The 20741-nt window shown below is 39.8% G+C and overlaps 1 protein-coding gene across 18 annotated transcripts in view; it reads left to right on the forward strand.

Annotated features, from left to right (window-relative positions):
- The window catches only part of ERC2 (ELKS/RAB6-interacting/CAST family member 2), a 741540-nt gene that overhangs the window by 26057 nt on the left and 694742 nt on the right, over window positions 1-20741 (forward strand). For 17 of the 18 annotated variants that reach the window (XM_089522554.1, XM_089522416.1, XM_089522425.1 and 14 more), the window contains exon 2: window positions 6429-7242. In XM_089522554.1, the coding sequence (XP_089378680.1) occupies window positions 6586-7242 (657 nt within the window). In that variant the 5' untranslated portion in view covers window positions 6429-6585. The remainder of the gene's footprint in view (window positions 1-6428; window positions 7243-20741) is intronic. The other variant, XM_089522534.1, reaches the window with a different exon arrangement.

Raw genomic sequence — 20741 nt, forward strand, 5'->3', positions numbered from 1 at the left:
CTCCTTACATATGTTAGCCATTTGTTTGAATTCCTCCTTGGTTATTTCCCCCTTTTCCTATTTCTTACACATGCCCCATTTAAAACTTAGCTCAGTTGAAAGTTTCTTAGTCATCCATCCCATTTTCTTGAGACACCTCCCATTTTTCGTCCTTGTTAGAACGGTTTGAGATTGTGCCTTCGGTATCTCCCTTTTGAGAAACTCCCATCCATCCTGAACTCCCTTCTCTTTTACTATTTCTGACCATGGGATCACCCCCAGTATTTCTCTAAGTTTACTGAAATCAGCTTTCTTAAAGTCTAGAATGCGTGCCTGACTATGCCTGACTTCTCCTTTCCACTGTATAACAAACTCTAAGAGAACACTTGCACCCCATTTACCAGGTCATTCCTGTTGGTTAGGATCAGATCTAAAATGGCTGATCCCCTTGTTGCCTCTTCCACCTTTTGGACAACAAAATTATCTTCCAGGCAAGTAAGGAATTTACTAGACCTTAACGTTTTGGCTGAGTTTGACTTCCATGAAATATCAGGATAGTTGAAATCACCCACCACTACTACATCTCTCCTTTCTGAATGTGTGGTCATCTGTTCTAGAAAAGCATCATCCAATTCCTCAGTCGGACTTGGCGGTCTGTAGTAGACTCCCACAATAACATCCCTGTTGTTGCCCCTCCCTTTAATTTTTATCCAGATGCTCTCCAACTGGCTTCCAGGATTTAAGTCCTGGATCTCTTCACAGATGTAGACACCCCTGACATATAATGCTATTCCTTCTCCTTTCCTGTTTGGCCTATTTCTCTTAAAAAGGTTAAACCCCTTTGTTACTACATTCTAATCATGAGACTCATCCCATCAGGTTTCAGTGATGCCTATTATATCTATTTGCTTTGTTGTGCTAGGAGTTCGTGTTCATCTTGCTTATTTCCCATGCTCTATGCATTAGTGTATTAGTGTAGTTGTAGTTAATAGAGAACATCTTGATCGGTTTTTGTGGGTTTTTTGGGCTATGTGGCCATGTTCTAGAAGAGTTTCTTCCTGACGTTTCGCCAGCATCTGTGGCTGGCACCTTCAGAAGATGCCAGCCACAGATGCTGGCAAAACATCAGGAAGAAACTCTTCTAGAACATGGCCACATAGCCCAAAAAACCCACAAAAAACTATGGATGCTGGCCATGAAAGCCTTCAACATCTCGATCCTCCTTGCTGCATTTTTTTCTTGGAAGAGAGGGGAGATCTGCAGGAGGGTTCTCTCCCTTACTTTATGGTGTTTATGCACTTGCTTCATTGAGCATTAATTAGTTTGATTGGTACCTTATTACAAATTAGATTTTTAAAAAACTACTTTGGGTTTTTCTCTTAGGTTTATTCACAAGTCTGGGGAATAGAGGATTGTTTCACATGAATAATGAAAAGTGCTAATCATCCAATTCACTTATTAAGCCTCATTGAGGGAAGGACAAACCAAATGTAACTAGTTAAATCTTATCATTTATTTATAAATTCTGGTAATGCATGTACCAATCTATAGGGATAAAATGATGACATTTGCTCCCAACACCTTTCCTGTGGTTAAACTTTAGTTGGGTTGTAAGATCACTCATTTGCTTTCTCACCTATGTGTTTTTCCAGTCTGTTCCATTGTTAACACTAACTAGAATTAATATGGATAGTACTAACTTGAGTCAATATGCTTTTGAACTAATGGAGGATTGTCTCCTTCTTTGGATGTTACCTTTCTTTAGTTTTCTTATTTAATATTTCATTTCAATCTCTCTTCAGGAGTTATCTGGTTTAATTTGTCCTTTTTTGTATTGTATGGTGGTAGGACTGGGGAAGGAGCCAACATGGCATAGTGGTTTGAGCATAGGACTTCAACTCTGGAGACCAGGGTTGAAATATTAGTTCAGAGATGGAAATCCACTGGGTAATCTTATGCAAGTCATGTACTCTCAGTCTCAGAAAATCCTATGATATGTTTGCCTTAGGGTCACTGTAAATCAGAAATTACTTGAAGGCACACAGCAGCAGCAACAAAGGACAGGGAGTTACAGAGGATAATTTGTGACTGAGATTAAATTATTGTTGATTTATTCTAATTTTGAATCCATTACATAAGAATTCAGAAAGGATGTTTGCCTTTGTAAATGGTATAATAGTAAGTGTTAACAGTCCAAGATGTATTGATTTCAGTGATAAATATGTTTAGGAGTGCATCCTATAAGGCAAAGCATATCTGGATTAAAATCAGGATTTTTTTAAAAAAAAGGTTAAGTTTAAACAGAAAACAAAAACAAATGCCAAACTTTACTTAACACTTACAGCTGAAATACCATTGTAAATGTAACTTCATGGTTCTTTTCTTTTCTCAATAGAATTCAACTGATGAGATGAGGCAGAAATTGTGAAAATAAATGAACCTTAATTTAGAATGAGCCTTTTCTGAAAATAGACAGTCCATTGTTGGTTGAGATTTTTAGGGCAGATATAAGTGTTAAAGAAGCACAAAGAAATAGAAATGAGGCATGGGCAAATCTTTCTCATTTTCTGTATTGAATTATGGCAGTGAGCATAATTGCATGGAATGCATACATTTTTGTTCAAAATCCAGGGGTTTTAATCTACATTTTATAGTTAAAAACCTAATATAATCTTTGAAAATATTAATAAAACTAAGAATGGCTGCTTTAGGATTATACTACAATATACTGTATCTGATATATCTATAATCAACTGAAGGTACTAGAATATTGAAGATACTGGATATAGTACTGTTATAAAAATGTCACTGTTGTCTAATGACCGATGATTCCTGCAAGAAGGTTCCTAGGGTACCATTTCCAAGCAAATATAGAGATTACAAGCATATCTCAGTTAACAAAGCCTCTGACAAAGAATCTCCCTTTTACCAAGTCTTTTTACACCTGTCTCCTGGCTGGAGAAACACAGACTTTAGGTTGGGTTGCAGCAACATGTCTGCAATAAACAATGCAATAAAACTTGATCTGGGAAAGAATGAAATTCTTTCAATCTTACTGTGGTTGTGTGTTTCTGCCTACAACAGGCAAAGTAAACAGCAGCTGCATCCAGAATTCCTTAGTGAGCATGTGTGTGAATGGCATAGCAGTGAAAAAAGGAGAGAACAGAAATGCCTGCCTCATCTGCCTACCCTGGCATGTTTACAAAAGATAGTTCTATAAAACTGGCTTCTAAAATGGAAACATAGAACATATCATTAAAGGGAGGTTAGACACTCTGGAAAGGGTTAGCAAGATGGGTTGATGGAAAACATCAGCAAATGCACATTATTGCTCTTTCGTAACTATTAGTTTTAAACTTCAAACAAGCAGGGAGAATAATCACCATCCAGAATATCAAAAGAAGTAGTTAAGGATATGTGGGTCAAAATGTTAAAGAGAGAACAAATGGCTGTACATTTTAACAATATTGTTCCCATTAGAAAGGCAGATCTCTGGAGAGATGCTGATTGATTGAGTAGAGAAGGTTTATCTATTCAATACCTGCTTTGCTTCAGTTTCTTCAAAGAAGGTAAATGTTAATGAGACAAGTGGAAAAGTTGGCAGGAACAAATAAAGGCAAATAGTGCAATGTGCTTAGTAGAGTTTAATGTATTTAATAGAATTTTTCCTTCTACAGCAGGCTCTAATTTTTTGCATCTAGTAAAGCACAATAACTGATAATCAGTATTGCTTCTTTCTTTGACAGAGTCAACAGATTCAGTAGGTTTAACTTGTACTTCTGTAAGTACAGTTTGTTCTCTGAATTCTTCGTCTGTGATCCATAATATTCCTTGAAGTTTTGGGTGATAAACCATCGGGAGAGGGGGGGGATCTCCTCCTTTGTTAGCAGGGAAACAGCAGGAGATTTCACTTCAGTTTTCCTCTCTTGGCTGTTCTTTCTCACGCACAGCTTTTGAACCTTATATAGGGAAAGAGGAGCTTTGGGAAAGGCCACCCCCAAAGTTACTTCTCTTTGGTCTAAATACAAAGGGGCTGTCATGTCTTGTTTAGACATGTTTGAGGAGTTAGGCTGTAAGTAGGCTTGCCATAACCTGCCTGTAGTCGGGAAAATCCCGGTTTTGTCGGAACCAGCCCGGTCCCGATCTGGTTCCGCCAATTCCCGGGTTGGGGCCCGTATTTTGCCTTGGCTGCGGGCTGCGCGGTGCTTCTCCTCCTCCGCACTGGGCCACGGGCGCTTCCGCTGGCCCTGGGCACGTAAGGCTAACGAGGAGGACTTCCTCCTCCTGAGGCTGGGGCTGAACAGCCCGCCCCTTCTCCAGCCCGGAGCCTGTGAGCGCTGGCAGGGGGCAGGGTTGTTCCAGCCCCAGTCTGCCCCCATTGGACAGCCAGCCTCAGGAGGAGGAGCTCCTCCTCTGTTGGGCCAGGCTACAGCCAGAGGGCAAAGAAAAGGGCCATTTCCTTTGCCCTTTTTTGGCACCAAGGAGGAGGAGGAGGATGAAGAGGAGGAGGAAGGGGAGGAAGAGGAGGAGGTAGCAGGAGGAGGAGGGAGGAAGGAAGGAGGAGGAAGGAAGGAGGAGGAGGAAGGAGGAAGGAAGGTGGAGGAGGAGGAAGAAGAGGAGGAGGTAGCAGGAGGAGGAGGGAGGGAGGAGGAGGAGGAGGAGGGAGGAAGAAGAGGAGGAGGAGGAGGAAGGAGGAAGAAGAAGAGTAGCAGGAGGAGGAATGAGGAGGAGGGAGGAGGAGGAAGGAGGAAGAAGAAGAGTAGCAGGAGGAGGAAGAGGGAGGAAGAGTAGCAGAAAGAGGGAGGAGAAGAGTAGCAGGAGGAGGAAGAGGGAGGAAGAGTAGCAGGAGGAGGAAGATGAGGAAGAAGAAGAGGAAGAGTAGCAGGAGGAGGAGGAAGAGGAGGAAGAAGAAGAGTAGGAGCAGGAGGAGGAGGAGGAGGATTTTCATTCCATTTGTACAGGTCTGCTTTGTTTTAACAATGATAGTGGTGATGATGATGATGATGATGATCATATCAGTCAGTTTCTGAGGCATGCACTCTTTCTGAAGGCGAGACAGTGTGACTTTCCAAAGTGCATTTCTTTGTGTTTTTGGTGCTTTTAATGCTAAATGGTCTGCTTTAACAATGATGATGATGATGATGATGATGATGAGGACGACGATGATGGTGATATTGATATCAGCCAGCTTCTGAGGCATGGCCAAACTCATGCTCAGTGAAGAAAAACCAAAGTACCTTGACCAAGTACACACTTCTGAGAAGTATAGTTGGTGCAAGACACCTGAAACTGAGGGCAAATCCACTTCTTGTTAAACCACCTTTAAACCATGTCAAATATTCAATATGCATAGCCATGTGAACCCATGTTCAGTGTGAAACCCAAAGAGTTTGGTTATGCAATAAGCCTCTGAAATATGCAAGAGGCCACGTTAAAATAAAGCCATGTTCAATGCCCAAATGTGCTGTTTGGAATGGGGGGAGGGGGGGTTGGCCAGAATATTTCTGCCATCTGTCTAGGAATAGTGCCCAAATATCCTCCATTTTGATCATGCCTAAGAAACATGCATTTATATTAACATTTTTAAAAAAACATCAATTTTTTCATGTGCCCTCCATTTTAAAAAGACATGTCCTACATTTGAAAATGTTGTCCTACATTTGTCCTACATTTGTCCCAGTTTGGAGGTCCTGCCTTATGGCAACCCTAGCTGTAAGATTACTCTCTGATAATTTATTCACAGCTATTGCTGCCCTTGCAGTTACATGAGAATTAATAAGATCACACGTTGAAGGGGGTATAATCTCTTTCTCATTTCTCGGATCACTTCCTATTGATAGTTAAATGACTGGACAGAAAGCAGTGCCCCATCATAATTGCTGATCGCATGATAAATAATCATTAGTGCCAAGTATATCACATAAATAATGAAATGTCTGAATGCAATCTTAGTTTTATAGGATCCAACCCCCCCGCCCCCCCTCAGCAGCCATCGAAAAAGGATCAAGCAGAGTTATAAATAATAAAACATGCCTTCTCTGTGGCACTTGTGTATCTGAAGAGTGATTCTTTCTAGGCACAGTGCAATTCCATATTTAGGCATTTTTATGCCCACCCATTTTATTTTTGAGGCACTGAATTATCTATTCCAGCAATTTTCTAACATTTGGAGTACAATAGAATTAATCTTTTCTGGAATTCTGTTCACATAGAATGATATATTAAGTTTTATATAGTTCATCTTTCCTTAAGATTAAAGCCTGTTACTGTGTGTGTGTGTGTGTGTGTGTGTGTGAAATACAGAATCCTGATTTCAAAAAACTTGCTGCTCAGTACAAATAGTACATAATTGCAAAGTCACAAGCTCATAAATAAAGCAAATCGGTATTTTCATATTTTGGCACTGTACAGTTACTTTACTAATTTCTAATTATGTATTTTATTTCCAGATATCTTCAGCTTGTAGAACTCATGTTAAAGAATTGGTTGCCTTCTGGAAGAATGCTGTGAAGCCATTTGCCAACAATAGCAACTGGAACAGAGGCTAAATATCCCACTTAAGTGTGATTAATTTCTTATTAAGTAGTACCTCACATTATAGTAAAAATGTACGGAAGTGCAAGAACAATCAGTAACTTGGATGGCAGTCCTGCCAGATCCCCTCGTTTGCCAAGATCTCCTCGTCTGGGCCATCGGAGAACAAGCAGTGGAGGAGGTGGAGGGACAGGTAAGACGTTATCGATGGAGAACATCCAGTCACTTAATGCCGCCTATGCAACTTCTGGACCAATGTATCTGAGTGATCATGAAGGTGTGGCATCCACTACTTTCCCAAAGGGCACAATGACTCTTGGAAGGGCTACGAATCGAGCTGTGTATGGTGGTCGAGTTACAGCTATGGGCAGCAGTCCTAATATTGCTTCAGCTGGCCTTTCCCATTCAGATCTCCTTTCCTATACTGACCAGCATGGAGGACTAACCACTGCTTCACATCATCACCATCATCAGATTCCTTCTATGCTTAGACAGGTAAGGGATAGCACCATGCTAGATCTACAGGTTCAGCTTAAGGAATTACAGAGAGAGAATGAGCTCCTAAGGAAAGAACTGGACATCAAAGACAGTAAGCTTGGCTCTTCCATGAATAGCATCAAGACTTTCTGGAGTCCAGAGCTCAAAAAGGAAAGAGTCTTGAGGAAAGAAGAAGCTGCCAGAATGTCTGTACTGAAAGAGCAGATGAGGGTTTCTCATGAGGAGAATCAGGTAAGCAATTGTAAATGAAAGCAAGCAAATATTTTACAAGGCAAGTGTTGATTTAATTATTGGGTAGTATTGACCAACTGGTAGTATGCCTTGATTTTGTTAACATTATTAATTCATAATTGATGTTTCCAGTTACAGTGTGGGAAGAAATTGCACCAGTTAGCTGGATATAATTTGTAATTTATTTGATGCAGTAATAGATTTCGTTGTTACTCTAAATCAGTGGTTCTTAGGCGGCCCCTGTGAAAGGGTCATTTGACCCACAAAGGGGCCATGACCCACAGGTTGAGAACCGCTGTATAGCTGAAGTATAGTCAATAAAGTTTACTGTTTAAAAACGCTATATTTGTATCAGATTGAGAAAATGTATCTGAAAGCTGGCAAGTGAGATTTAATTTCAGTGGACAATGGACCAGTACTCTTCATTACAATAAACAATAGTAATGTTTTTGCATGTTATTCTGTTCCTATATTTCATATGGTTTCTTTGCATTTTACACACACACACACACACACACACACACACACATATATATGTAAACTGCAGAAAACAATAGAGTAAAATTTTAGTACAACAGCTGTGTTCCTTGAAGATAGAATTATAAAATATTTAAGCATCTTTAAGAATTGCTACTATTCCTAACTTTGGCATTCTGACACCAAAGGATTTCATGGCCCAGCGTACTTAAAGATTAGGATGCTTTCTTTTGCATATTAACAGAGGGTTGAGAGCATCCTTGTCCCTGGTTGTCAACTCCTTCCAGCTTAGTTATTATAGATGGAAAAGATGGGATTTTAGAGATAAAATGAAAGCTTGAAAATAAAATGAAGGTGATCCTGGAATCGAAGTATCTCCAGAAAGCACAGTCATGTGTAGCAGGATATATACACATATCTAGTATTACTTCAATTGTAGAGATAAATCCAAGGGTTGTCAGATATGAGCGTTTCCTTGGCATCACTTTATTTATGAACTAATAATAATAATAATAATAATAATAATAATAATATCTTTATTTATATTTCCCGCTTCACCCCATGGATCGAGGCAGGAGTACATCAGATAAAATCTCTATTACAATAAGTACAAATTCATCTAAAATTACAACAATCAATTAATAAGACAAAATTTAATAAAACTGATACAAATCCATACCTATCCATACCTATATATGAGTAATGGAGGTAGAGTGTTACCTAGGTTCAGTTATGGTGGATCAAATGGATAGGCCCAATGGAAGAGATCTGTCTTAAGTGCCTTCTTAAAAGCATCTGGGGTGTTGATACGATGGATCTCTTCCGGTAGGTTGTTCCATTGTCTGAGGGCAGCAGCAGTAAATGTTCCATCATAGGTCAATTTCAGTCTGATTTTTGGGTACTCTAATAATATCTTTTCAGATGTTTTGAGTGTGCAGGGCAGATTGTGTAGGGAGAGATGTTCCTTCAAGTAACTCGGGCCTGAGCCATATAGGGCTTTAAAGGTAATGACCAACACTTTGTAATGGGCCTGGAAGCTAATCGGTAGCCAGTGCAAAATTTTAATATTGGTGTAATATGTTCTGTTCTAGATGTTTTAGTGATCAGTCTGGCTGCAGCATTTTGAATCAGTTGAAGCTTCCGGGTTTGGTACAAAGGTAGCCCCATGTAGAGTGCATTACAGAAGTCTAAACGAGAGGTTACTAGTGCATGTACCACTGTTTCAAGGTCCCTCTGGGCCAGGTAGGGACACAGCTGGTGTATCAATCGAAGTTGGTACCAAGCACTTCTGGATATCGCCTCCACCTGAGATGAGAATTGTAAAGGTGAATCCAAGAGCATGCCTAAGCTGCGAACCTCGTCCTTCAGGGAAAGTGTGACCCCATCAAGGACCGGGTGGCAAATCTCCTTCCTTGGACTAGGGGTACCTATCACTAGTACCTCCGTTTTCTCTGGATTCAACTTGAGTTTGTTTTCCCTCATCTAGCCCATTACCGATCCAAGGCAGGCATTCAGAGGCAAGATGCCAACTGTGGTCACTGCTTCAGTCAGAGATATGGAGAGGTAGATTTGGGTATCATCAGTGTACTGATAACACCGGGCCCCATGACCTCACCCAGCAGCTTCGTGTAAATGTTAAAAAGCACGGGAGACAGAATGGCGCCTTGAGGGACACCAGATGTCAGCTCTCTGTTGTGAGAGCAACTGTCCCCCAGCATCACCATCTGGAATCTGCCCGAGAGGTAGGAACAGAACCACTGGAGTACAGTGCCTCCGATACCGAATTCCCTCAGGCGTTCCAGAAGGATACCATGGTCAATAGTATCGAATGCCGCTGAGATGTTTAAGAGCACCAGCAGGGTCACACTTCTCCTATCGATGCCCAGATGGAGGTCATTGACCAAGGCGACCATGGCCTTCTCTACTCCGTATCCCGCCCTGAAGCTGGTTCGAAATGATACAAAGGACCTTGTAGATGGGTGTCTTTAAGATTCAGGTACATTCATTCAGTGGTCCATATCAGATGATGTGACAAATTAGGCAAGCTGGGTATTTGTAATTTAGTTGCTGGAGTAGTTATCTACATCATTAGTGCAAATAATAACCTTTGATCAATATAAAAAGTAACTGAGGGCCGAAACAGATCGCCCTGAAGGGGTGGCATGCACTCTGAGGCCTTGATCCAGCTTTTTTGCAGCACAAAAAGCAGTGGCAAAATGCTGCTCCTTTATGCACTGGAAAAAGGGCGCCCTTTCTGCCATGGCTTTTCAGCACTCCTGTGGTGTGCAGGACTATGCAAACACTATGCAACCGGAGCGCCGAAAAGCTGCTGCCGTGTAAACGGCCGGGCAACTTCACGGTGGCTTCCTGGCAGCTTGGGGGCATGTGTTATGCATACACCATGCCCCCAATCCGCCGGGAAGCCGGTGTATTTTGCTGGTCTGTTCTGGGTAGGAGCTAAACAGGTCATAGAGCTTTACTCCAGAGTGCCTTTACTTTTCTCAGGATTCTTACTCTCCCAAGAAGCTAGTATCTCTCTCTGGTGTATCAGGAGAGAAAAAACACAAGATAAAGCAACCATTTTTGGATGACACAGTAAACAAACCATGTAGGAAAGCTCAGTGGTTTATTCAGCTGCTCCCACTGTAAGCAGGAATGGTTGAGACTGTAGCAATGTAGATGTATGATATGAGTTAATTTTATGATGGTTTTTATGGTTGTTTGATGTTATATTGTTGTGTTTTAATATGCGGTTAACAGCCTTGATCTCTGGAAAGGCGGTATATAAATAAAATTTTATTATTATTATTATTATTATTATTGAGCACAATGCACTAGTATGCTGTTCCTAACCAATAAAACAGGACTCTTGTGCGCTGCTGGCTTATCCTATCCGAACCAATGCAGTGCTTCCCGTATTCACAAATGACACCTGTGACTTTGGTGAGCTTGATTTGAGTGGGACATTGCAAATAGCAACTGTTGTTTAAATATTCAGGATGGTTTGTATGCCGTTCTTGCAGTGTTTTCAAGATACGGCAACAGTTTCAAGATCTGGAATAATTTCTGTCCCTCTTAGATTGCATATATGCTCCAGAATGAATGCACTTTGACACCACTCTGGCTCAGTGCTGTGGAATTCTGGGATTTGTAGTTTTGTGAGATATTTCTCCTTTTTTTGTCCAAGAGCTCAGGTACCATAACAAACTACAAATCCCAGGATTCCATAGGAAGAAGCCATGACAGTTAAAGCCGTGTCAAACTGTATTCATTCTGCAGTGTGACAGCAGCCTTAGTTTTTGTGCCTCTCTCAGTTAATATCAATTCTGTGTTATTCCAAACAGTTGGACAAATAGTTTATAATAGTTGGTTTAAAGTTCTTGAAAAGTCATTTTTTCATCTGGGATGACGTTTGTATCAATATCTACAATTAAAATGAAATTTAAATTTCTGGTTATTAAACACAAGGCTAATGTCACTGTAAATTTGAAATCATTCCCTATGTCTGGAAACTAAGGTTATACATGACCATTGTCTTAAAATGATATTGATGGCAATTATATGGAAAATGAGGAAAAAAATGGGAATGCCAATCTTAAAAAAAGAAAGAAAGCATATTTGGGTAGTTTCTTCCCTCCCTTTATAGCCTTTTAAACATATTTTTAACACAACCCTTATTCAACCATTTTGTAATAAGTAAGAAAATCTCATACTAAGCTGTGTTTTGTAATGAAGTGTGATGGGTTTCATTTACCATGGGTAACTAAACTAATTCAAAATTTTGTGGGTCATATTTCTAATATCTTAGATATTCTGTACTAGTTTTCCCTCTTATGAAGCTTCAGAACTGTTGTTGAATTGCTTCCTTATAAACAGCAAAGGCCTCGCGGCTAAATATTTGTTTCCCAATGCAGCAAAGGAGATCAATTTTTAGAAGCAGTGTTTTGTGAACAGAGTAGAGACAAGTGTGCATTAGGATGCACAAAACAATTTCCATCCAGACTGCCTTGAATTAACTCTTCAAGCACCCAGGAATGCACATTCCTATCAAAGACTACCAGCCCTCGGAACTGGTTTCTCATAACTAGACCCCACAGAGCTAAGGAATACAAGCTCCAACAAGCTAAAACAGTAAACACCCAAGGCCTTAGTTCAGAGATGGGGGATGTGTGGACCTCCAGATGTTGCCCAGCAGCTCCCAGATGGGGGATGTGTGGACCTCCAGATGTTGCCCAGCAGCTCCCAGTGTTCATCACAACTAGCTATGCAACCTTAGGCTAACTGGAAGTGCAGTCCAACCACTTCTGGAGTGCCGCACCATCCACCCTCTTACTTTAGATGTTTAGTAGATAGACTTTGAGTTAAGAACACATAAGCTTATTTTTGTTGCTTTTTGCAACTCCAGTGTGTTAATAACAGGAAAAAAATCTTGAAGATGGTGGCTAGAATCCTGTATGGTCCTTAATTATGTTAGACTCTGCAGTTGTGGTGCTGCACACTGAATTCCAGCATGCCTTTCTGTCTAATCCCCACATACTGGGCAGCGTATGCTGTTATTGATGGGAGACTGTTCCCTGTTGCTCAGGAAGCAGCTGGCTGCCATTTCTACCCCTGCTGTAAGTGATCCCCATTGTGCCAGGCAGAAACAGGACCACTGTTGCAATTCCCCCTTTTACTGGAGATTGGTTGTATGAGGTGGTGGGTGCGAATGGCAGCTGAGTGACAGGAGAACAGACCCCCTTTGATTGTAGCGGCTGCTACCTGGTAAGTGGGGACTGGAGGACTTTCACTAAACTCGGGTTTACACAGGGACTGAAAATGTATAACAACCACAAGTATGTAACTCCAGATTACAGATTCTGGTCACTATTAACTTCTGAGGAAAGTTGTTGGTAACATTGCAGCTATGTTCCAGGAGGAACTTCTGCTCAGTCACAGTAACTTCTGTGATATGAAGGCATCCATTTTATTTTTTTTTAAATTTTATTTATAAACTCCATTTATCCATTTATTTATTTATTTATTGCATTTATAAACTGTCCCACAAGACATGATCTGTGCAAAGCTCACAAACAAAAATGACATAACCAGCTTGCTAATATATATTTGTGTGCATGTATAGATGCAATATGTGTTTGTGTGTGTGTGTGTAGATTAAAGGTTGAAAATAATTTTGTTGAAGTTGAGATTCTTGACTGAATTATCTTTCACACTACCCAAGAAGTGCAACTTGCTTTGAAAATCCACATATTTGCACAGCTTGCAATGTATTTTGAAGAAATAAAATATGAACAAAGCCACATGAGCAGCTAAAATACAAACAGCTGAAAAATATGCATGTGCATGCTTTATTCAGGGAGGGGAAATGCATCCATTAGGAAGAAAGCATACAAAAATGAGCCTATTAGGAAAAATGTTTCTTGAAAAATATATGCAATTTTCATATAGGAAGGAAAAAACAACATCTTACAACCTGATGCAAACAAAGGATAGGACAGGAATGCAACTAGGATGTGGAGAAATAGAAATAATGAAATAGACATTGAAAGTTTTTCACCAGCAATGTTGCACAATCTTGCATTTATTTAAGGTCAAGTCCTACATTGCTTTAGCAGAAATGAACCAGCACAGTGGGACATTCTTCTTTTCCCTTCTCTTCTGCAGCCCTCTGTATCATGAAGAAAAGTATTCTGGAGAGTTTCTAAGATTCTGAGAATAGGAAGAGGTTTTGAGGGTGAGCAGAAGGGTTGTAGAGGGAGAGCCCATCTCCTGAGTCTCTGTGGAGGCAGATTTTCTTCGTGGAATATTACCACAGACCCAATCCATATAGTTTAACAGACCTCTAAGCTTGTGGGTGAAAAGTGTTATGTACCATTTTTCATAAAAGATTTTAGAGGCTTTGGTATAATACCCTATAAGGAGAGTGGTGTTGTAGGGTGGATGTTGGTAGTAATTCCTGAAATATAACAAAAGTTGTTGTAGGCTGGATAATGGAAAAAATTGTGGATCTTCTGAACAAGTTATATAAAATATGAGAAGTGTTATCTGAGAAATAATAAAATGTTCATGTATTTTCACTATGTTAGGGACTTTCCAGATGACAACCCACTTGAAGGAGTGTGGTGTAGCCCTAAATGTACTCCTTAGAATGGCTATGAGATGCTTCTGTCTTTGAGGGACTGTCAAGATTATTTTAAAGATAAAGAACTCAAGGAAGAGAAACTAAACTGTGAGGCTGTCTACTAGTTGGTAGCTATTGAACAGCCAGCACAGGTCACTTGCTCCTAGTCTTCTCCAATATGGTGACATTAACTGTAGTTCTTCTTACATTATAGTCCCAATAAATCTAACAAGTGGATTTATGTTCTACCAATTATTTCTCCATTTGTCAATATATGTAAATTGTATATGCAAATTTGTGTCCTCTATTTGGGTGATGCATTTTTTCTTCTTTGGCAAATGCTTAGGTGTCCACCCTAATATTCATTCCAGCTTGGCAACTTTTTGTTGCTATGTGATTGTTGTTGAAGAGGAAGGAGGTGTGTGCTCCTGTCCTGGAGTGCGGCAGCAAAATACTCTGAAGAATTAAATTTAAATCAAAAATAACAGTGGAACAAGGTTCACCGAACAAGGATACTGTATGTCCCTATGGCGACAGTGGGGAAGTGTAAGGATAATCTTGCAGGTGATCTTAAAAGAACTTTGGGGGCAGTGATTTGAAGGGGTTTAGGGTATGAAAATGTTGAGAGTGAGAGAAATGGACTACAGTATCAGCTACAAACCATGGATATGAGTGTATTGAGAATATACATTTCTCCAGTAACTGAGTTACAGGTGTGAATTTGTTCACAATGAAACCATTACCTGGAAAGATATAGAAAGTTTGAACTGGATTGATATCTTCTCAAGCTATTTAGGTTTTGAGTAATAAAAGAGAAGTTGCTATAACATTTTTGAGTGTGTAATGTTTATTGTTATTAGGGGTTCTCTTCCTGCAACTGCCCTTATTCTCTTGTTGAGTGCTGATAAAGGTATAAATTATGTATGGATTAACCTTCACTATAGTTGTCATCTCCCTTGTCTTTAGGAATTCTAGATGCTTTAAATGCCTTAATGAAGGTATTAAATTATATATTAACTCTTTAGATTGTTTGGCTGGCATGCAAAAAGTCACTCTTGGAATGACTTTATATGACTGTAGCCACGTTAAAGCAGAGGTCAAGACCAGTCCTGCCATGTGACTCACTTATCTAAAGTGGCAGCTGGATGCAGTCACCTATCTGAGACTCTGCATGGCTGCTGCACCAGAATGGACTACCACTAGCTTCTGCTGCTGGTCCAAACCCTGTTGTCTGGAGCCATCTGTAGACTTGTTGCTGGCCAAGCATTCCAGGTTACTGCTGAATTTCAGTAGCCCCTATTATTGTTCTGGGTATTCTGTGGCAAGATTAGCTGCTTGGTTGTAGAGGACCACTAGTGGGATCACTTTTACTATTGTTTAAAGAGCAGCCATTTTGAGCAAATTAAAGAAAATAGTGTCATGTGCTTATGAGCAGCAAGTTCCAGGGAAGTCAGACTGTGGTAGGCCTTAGCAGTCATGGGAAAGTACAAATAAGAAGAGAAGTAGTAATGTTCCAAAGGTGTTGATGGGAAGCAAACACTCAGGAAGAATACAGTTGAAGCAGAAAGACAATAGTATACCTTATAACTGGTCCAAGGGGTCAGAAATTCGAAAAGGCCAAACACATGAGTGCTGGTTCGATCTCATTTCACAGATGAAAACTGGGACGTGTGTGGCCAAGCAACATTAGAATGGGTCAAGGTGGAAGAAGTTGTTAATGGGAAAGACACAAACTAAAAGAGGCTGCAGGAGTTTCCTTTTGTCTGAGCCTGTTGAAAAGGGCAAGATTCTTCTCTGCCTTGTCTTGCTATCTTCCTTTTTAAAATCATGCAAGCCTATCTTTATTTGGGGTTGTTGTTTTAGATTATGTTTTATTTAACTTTTGTATGTTTAAAACATTAACTCTGTAGTGTTTTAATTAAGTTATTTTTAATTTAAATTTAATGTGTTTTTATACTGTGAACCACTTTGGGTCCTTTTTGGGAGAAAGGTGGCATAGAAATAAAATAAATAAATTAATTAATGGGTAGTGTCCTTCCCAAATCATGATAATTGGAAGACATGCAGTTGTCCACAGCGCTGACTCTTCTCTGCTGCTGGGTAATTTATGATTTTGACAGGTGGCTAACAGATTGGTATGTGGTATTCAAGCTGATGCCTGAGACATTAGCTCCACCTTTGCTCCTGTTTCACTTGCTGATGTTGTACAAAGGAAAGAAGTCTCTCATCAGCATTCACCTGCTGTGGTTAAAGGGGTGGTGGTGGTCATTATTCAGAGAAATTGCATTGCTTGCTCTTGATGGTTCAGATCCTGGGGAAGAGACTGTCTTTTGGAGTTTTAGGCCCTTTTGTTCTGACTCCCGTTCATTGACTTCCTCAGGTATCACAGTGTGATTTATGACAAATAGAAAATGACAAGTAGAAATTTCTCAATCAGGATGTCCATGGCTGCCAGAAAAGAGTCATGCTGGTTAGCAACTAAATGACCACATAGTATCAGGTAGTGGCCTTCCACAGGCAGAGGTGAGGTGACACAGAGGGTGAAGTCTTATATACACCTCTTCCAGACAAATCGTGTATATCATCTCCTAAACCTTGTTTGAAATGATGGATTCCAAAGGTTTACTAGTCTTGTAACAGTCTCACATGATTATGGGAAAGTTTGTGAGACTTGGAGCAGTTTCTTAGTGACATTGGAGTCCCAGCAGGAAGTGGCTGCAGTGTGACATGATAAGCAAACACTGTGAGAAACCAAGCCTTATGAAGAATGGTTGAGGGAGCTGGAGAAGAGAAATTTAATGGTGATATGATGGCCAACTTTGGCTTGAAAAACCGAACAAGCTTGTTTTCTTCTCTTCTGGAGAGTAGGACCCTCCAAACCACTGAATTCAAATTACAAGAAAGCAGATTCAAATTAAATATTAGGAAGAATTTTGGGATGGTAAGAATAGTTTGACAGTGGGACAGATTATCCAGGAAGGTGGTGGGCATTGCAGGTTTTTAACCAGAGGTTAAATGGCTACCTGTCAGGCATACTTTAGCTGTGGATATCTGTATTGGCCAAGGGTTGGATTACATGATCCTTGGGACTTTTCCAGCTGCCATTCTATGATTCTGTGATCATCGATGTGGCATTGCCTGATACTTTGTCTCAGGTGATGGAGCGTCTTTGGTCAAGACTGCTGAAAGTGAGGCTTTGAGGGAGGAGAGAAAGATGCTATTTAGGTAGGAGACAGGCTAATTATTGTTGGCATACACAATAAATTCTGTGGGACAGAATATGTGATAGAATCATAGAATCATAGAGTTGGGAGAGACCACAAGGGCCGTCCAGTCCAACCCCCTGCTATTCAGGAAATCTCAATCAAAGCATCCCCGACAGATGGCCATCCAGCCTCTGCTTAAAGACCACTAAGGAAGGAGACTCCACTACACTCCGAGGGAGTGTGTTCCACTGTCAAACAGCCCTTATTGTCAGGAAGTTCCTCCTAATGTTGAGGTGGAATCTCTTTTCCTGGAGCTTGCATCCATTGCTCCGGGTCCTAGTCTCTGGAGTAGCAGAAAACAAGCTAGCTCCCTCCTCAATATCAGATCTCCTCAAATATTTAAACAGGGCTATCATATCACCTCTTAACCTTCTCTTCTCCAGACTAAACATCCCCAGCTCTCAGAGTCTTTCCTCATAGGTCATGGTTTCCAGACCCTTCACCATTTTAGTCGCCCTCCTTTGGACACGCTCCAGTTTCTCAATATAAGTGTCAGAACTGAGAGAGAGTCGAAACACAATTCATCTCCATAGAATCCAGTCCATTGGTGTTGTGTGGCTTCCATTCATTCAGAGTAAAAGCTGCACTTGGGAACTATTTCATTTAGAACAAATCCTGTCCCCATCCCTGGCAGTGGCTTGCAGATACAGTCTATTCTCCTGACAAAATGGGCTCTTTTTCAAATCCATATATCAAAATATGGATTATTTAGCAGTTTACATTGTTTGTCTTAGCATTCTTTCACATTGAAAGATGTGCCAGTTTAGAACTGGGTAATCTCTGACCCCATTCACACTATGAAAATAACCTGAGGTGAACCTGGGTTGTTTCCTTGGTGTTCAAACTGAATGCATTCAGTGCACAGGGTGTGTGTGTGATGGGCTACCAAAAAATCCACTTAATTGGGATATTTGATACTGTTCCCCCTACCCCGGGTTTTCTTGAAACATCCACATCGATCTTTATCTTCAGCAGTGTGAATATGCTACTGAATCAATCCAGATTATCTGGCCGGCCCCCACTCCAGCCTCTCTGAGTCTTTTCCAGGAGGAGAAAGGGGAGTACTGGAAAGGGATTCCGAGGCTGCTGGCTGCTCTCTGGTCAGGATGGACTGGGAGATGCTGGCAGTTGTCATGGCAAGGAGGACAGCCCAAACATGTGTGAATAACACACAGGGTTAAAATGCTTAAGAGAGATTCGCAAACCCAAAATGTAATGGGATCAATGATCCTGTATGCATTAGCATAAATGTGTAAAATTCTGATTTTGAATGTCTTTATGAAATTGAATAAAGAGTATTTGGTCACGTCTGTCAGAAAAGGCATCGTCCTCATCATTTTAATTAACACACATATGCCAGAGGCATCAGAGAACACCTGAAGTAGACTTGCAGTCTAATCCTAACATCTGTCTACTCAGAGGTAAGCCCTACTTAGCACAGTAGGATTTCTTATTTGATATGTACATCTAGGATTCCTTCCTTAACACAGTTTGAGCATTGATTTCAGTTGTTATTCCATCTTTATAAGTAATAAGAGCTTTTCTGGACTCTTCTTTCCTTAAACAGCACTTAGCACAGATCACTTGGATAAAAATGCTTTCAGTTTATTTATAGCATACTGGTTAGAAACCTGCATATTTGAACACAAAAGGAGAGGAGAGGATAAAGAGCAATTTTAAGTGCTTTAAGATATCCATGCCTTCTCTCTCTAAACACTTTTCCAAACAATGTCTAATATTAGTTAAAATATTCTGATACACATATACTGTAACTATCTTTCTGTGTCACATGCACATTGGGTATTTTTCACACTACACAATTATAGCACTTTTATACCACTTTAACTGCTGTGGCTCTGTCCTACAGAGTAGTAGGATTTGTAGTTTAAGGAGGCAGTAGGAGTGCCCTAGCAGAGATAATTCTAAGTACCTCACAAAATCGCAAAACCCAGCATTCTGTAGAATGGAGCCATAGCTGTTAAAGTGTGAGTAAAGTGCTATAACTGTGTAGTATGAAATAATGTTGTTGTTGTTCTTAATATTCTTAGACATGATTCTCCAGAAGGATATAAAGAGAGACATTTCCCCTTGGGGTTAGAGAAGGTTCTAAAAAGATCCAGCTTTTATAAGAGATTAGGTTGCCAACTTTTTCTTTTCCAAAATTCTGGGCAAGTGCCCTCATGAGTATATGAGGACTGCATCTTCCTTATAAAGGGAACATCCTGGGCTTGCTGTGGAATCCGGTATCCTGTGCATCTCCGTCAGCTTGGCTGCCTACCTTGCCAACAAACTGCTTCTTTGGATGAGATGGCTGGAAGTCAACCAGACTGAGTGGGAAACTGTGATCTGTGATGCTTTACAAAACAGCAGCTAGGAAAGCAAATGCACACATATAAACTGTGAGGAAAAATAGCCACCACCACTACATGCCTCTGATTACAGGACGAATTTGAATGTGGGTACAGTATGTGTGTATTTGCATTCATAACAGGTGGCACTCATGCTAACAGAAAATATATATATATATATATATATATATATATATATAGAGAGAGAGAGAGAGAGAGAGAGAGAGAGAGAGGCTTTGCAGCCTCCAGTTCTGGCAAAACAGTCCTGAAGTAAAAACTGGATAATTGGCAAATGTACTAAAAAAGATAAAGATTTTTTTTCTGGGCGTATAAATAAATGTTGGCAAAATAATGAACTACTACTATTTATGAAAAAAAAGTACTTGCATGATATGAAAGTCCCATAGAAATCAATATACAATATATAAGATGTTAAAAGAAAATATCCAATTGCTTGGTTATTATATGCATACAAATAATGTTCATTTAATAAAATACAACTTGACATTGTGGATGAATTTTTCATTGGCAGATCTTATCTAGCCAATTTTATTTGGAGCCATATAGATTATCTGATCTTTTTTTTCTTTCTTCAATGATCTCATCTGTTTGATTAATGAAAGATAAGTGAACAAAATATGAAGTTATGTTTGTAAATATTATAAATATTATTTGCTTCAGATGTAATATTTTCTCTTGACAATCTTCTTATAAATAAATAACAATAAATTACACTGTTTCCAGTCATAGGAAACATTTGATCAGCAAGATAAAGAATACAAATCCTCTAAAACAAATACTGTATCCTATTCATGCAAATATGAGAATATGATTGGATATAGAGAATATGTTGTTAGAAAATTAAAAGATATTCCTCAGTTACATTGTTGTCCTATGCAAGTTTACTTAGAAGTTACTCTTACTCCACTAAATGAGTTTTGCCTCCAATTGTGCTTTGGTTGGGAACCTTACAGTGCAATCTTGTACATATGTTTACTGAAAAGTAAATACTCACTTAGTTCAGTGCTATTTATTTCTAGGCAGGTGAATGTGCGTCTGGTGCTTTAGTGACACCAGATTTAGGCTGATAATCTATGCTGTTTACCGGTTAAATACTCCATTAAATTTGTTAGTTCTGTAAATTAGGTTATTTTAATATTATGTCATCATCTAGTGGTTCCTCCTGATGATACTAGGCACCTCTCCTTTCTAAGTTGTATATTCTACATTCACTGACTGTTTTAAATAAATTGTTGGTTCTTTGAGTTTTGGTGTGTATGCAGATTA

Source organism: Sceloporus occidentalis, unplaced genomic scaffold, assembly GCF_023333645.1.
Source record: "Sceloporus occidentalis isolate IW3139 unplaced genomic scaffold, rSceOcc1.0.p SCAF_1, whole genome shotgun sequence".
Taxonomy (NCBI): Eukaryota; Metazoa; Chordata; class Lepidosauria; order Squamata; family Phrynosomatidae; genus Sceloporus; species Sceloporus occidentalis.